Source organism: Alnus glutinosa, chromosome 9 (assembly GCF_958979055.1).
Source record: "Alnus glutinosa chromosome 9, dhAlnGlut1.1, whole genome shotgun sequence".
NCBI classification, from domain to species: Eukaryota; Viridiplantae; Streptophyta; class Magnoliopsida; order Fagales; family Betulaceae; genus Alnus; species Alnus glutinosa.
This window is the reverse complement of record NC_084894.1, coordinates 6,886,496-6,888,964: the sequence shown is the minus strand read 5'-3', so window position 1 is coordinate 6,888,964 and position 2,469 is coordinate 6,886,496. Positions and strand designations below refer to the sequence as shown.

The 2,469-nt window shown below is 40.1% G+C and overlaps 1 protein-coding gene across 1 annotated transcript; it reads left to right on the top strand.

Moving 5' to 3' along the window:
- Positions 1–231: 231 nt before the first annotated feature.
- On the top strand, positions 232–2,189 carry LOC133878566 (uncharacterized). The gene is made up of 4 exons (XM_062317124.1): positions 232–866; positions 956–1,167; positions 1,265–1,532; positions 1,797–2,189. The coding sequence occupies exons 1-4, from the start codon at positions 615–617 to the stop codon at positions 2,103–2,105; spliced, it is 1,041 nt and encodes a 346-aa protein (XP_062173108.1). The 5' UTR covers positions 232–614; the 3' UTR covers positions 2,106–2,189.
- The last annotated feature ends 280 nt before the right edge of the window (positions 2,190–2,469 follow it).

The following is a 2,469-nucleotide window of genomic DNA, read 5'->3' as shown; positions in this document are numbered from 1 at the left end:
AGGTACCTCGAATCACTACCTCGACCCACCATACGGTCAACTATTCCAACAGATCTAATATCATTTTTAATCACTAATTGTCTAAAACTTGAACGGATAGAAATAGTAAATTTAATGATGTAATTAATATTTCAAAGACAAAGATGTGCTGCTAGTAGCTACTAGTCCTCACCAAAAAAAAAATTGTGCTCGACAGAAGAAGGAAAAGGAACGACTTTGGCTCTCTAAGTTCCGACTTTGAAAACCAAATACCCAATCCAAGCAGGAAAAGTTCACCTCCAGTCCTCCAGAAATCGCTAGCAAAAGTTGAACAATGAAGCCTCATATTAGTTATATATCATTTTGAACTAACTAAAATGCACCTGACTCTGCTTTCCTGCACTGAATTGTAGAAAATCTTCGCATCCCATTATGCAGAAGATTTCCTTCCCTTTCGTTTGTTTGTATGTTTTACAAGAATGTTAGGCATGAACTGAAAGTCAATATAGTAGGCTACCAAAACGAGCAACCAACATTTTTATAACAACCTCTACTATCGCTAATTACCTACACATTTGTCTATCTCCTCTCCAGATTGGCCCCTCATAGATTTTCACATCCTCCATTTCGGTGAGATGTTTACATTGGCAGCTTCGGTGTTTGTAGTGGGTGTTATCATATATGCTTATAGGACAACTAAGCCTCCACCTCCCAAGATATGTGGGACGCCAAATGGCCCTCCTGTTACTTCACCAAGAATCAGGCTGGGCGATGGGAGGCATCTAGCTTACAGAGAGAGGGGTGTTGCTAAAGAAAATGCCAAGTACAAAGTCATCGTTGTTCATGGCTTTGACAGCTCCAAAGACATATATCTACCACTCTCTCAGGTAAGGAATGTACTCTGCTCCAAACCAACCCTTTTTGCTTATAAATCAAACATCTTGATCATGGCTATCTGTTTTTGAGAGAGCTGCAGGAGTTGATGGATGAGGTGGGTGTGTATATTGTATCATTTGACAGAGCCGGGTACGGTGAAAGTGATCCGAACCCAAAGCGGTCGGTGAGGAGTGAAGCATTTGATATTCAAGAACTGGCTGATCAGTTGCAGCTCGGACCCAGGTTTTATATACTTGGAATGTCACTTGGAACTTACCCAGTTTGGGCTTGCCTCAAATACATTCCACACAGGCAGGCTACTCTTTAATTTCCCACTTCTATTTTCATGGCCATTTTGGTTTTCTCATCCACCAATTTCAGTTTTATGAAATTGTATTGAATGTTGCAGGCTTGCTGGTGTGACTCTAGTGGTTCCAGTCATCAATTTTTGGTGGCCTTCTTTTCCTCCCAAACTGGTGAATGAGGTGTACAAGAAGCAACTAAAGAGAGATCAATGGAAACTCAGGATTGGGCACTATGCCCCTGGACTAGTCTACTGGTGGATGACCCAGAAGTGGTTCCCCTATTGTTCTATCTCGCAAAGACACCCTATACTTTTTAACAAACGCGACGTAGAAACCATCCAGAAAATGTCACAAGTAGCAGCGCCTAACGAGGTAAACTTCCCTTACTGTCATAAAACTAGTGTTGTCCACTTTTGTTTCCAACTCAAATTGATACTTCTATTGGGGTTAGTAATTTTTGACACCACCCGTAAATTCTAGACAAACTCAACACGCAATTAGTTGGATAGCCAGTTGGGTTAGGATTGACCTATATAGTCTTATATTCGTATCTCGACATAACCCACAAACCTGATAAGATCTCAACACAAAATTAGCAAGTTAAAGGTCGAAGGTGATGAGTTTTGGTGTTTGCAGGATAAGGTACGACAACAAGGGGTCTACGAATCCCTGCATCGAGACATAATAGTGCATTTTGGGAACTGGGAATTCGACCCAATGGAGCTTAAGAATCCATACCCTAACAATGAAGCCTCTGTTCACCTGTGGCATGGTCATGAAGATAAACTTGTGCCATATGAAAGGCAGCGATATGTGGTGAAGAAGCTGCCATGGATCAGGTATCATGAAGTTGCTGATGGTGGGCATCTAATGATTCACGAGACAGGTTTGTGTGAGGCTATGTTCAGGGAACTCTTGCTTGGAGAAGAACCCTCTATCATATAGGCGTGTTTCAAGAAATATACTTGTATTGCTATATATATATGCCATATGGCCAATAAAATTCAAGTTAAATGGTTTGTTTCTTTATTTTCTCGTAATAATTTTATGTCGTATTCAACCTTTTGTAAGAAGTTACTTTCAATGACTTTTGGAGACACAACTCCAACAAATGGGTTAATTAGTAACACAAAAAAAAATAAATGAATAAAAATGAGAGTACTATTCCAAAATTAAAATAACCCTCACAAAACTGACTTGACAAGCTGCACCCTACCCATATAAGAGAGCAAATGGTCTCTTGGATGTTCTTCAATCATACAATTATCAGTGGTCTAATTTTGACATGTTCACAAGGCTGCAAGGGTAC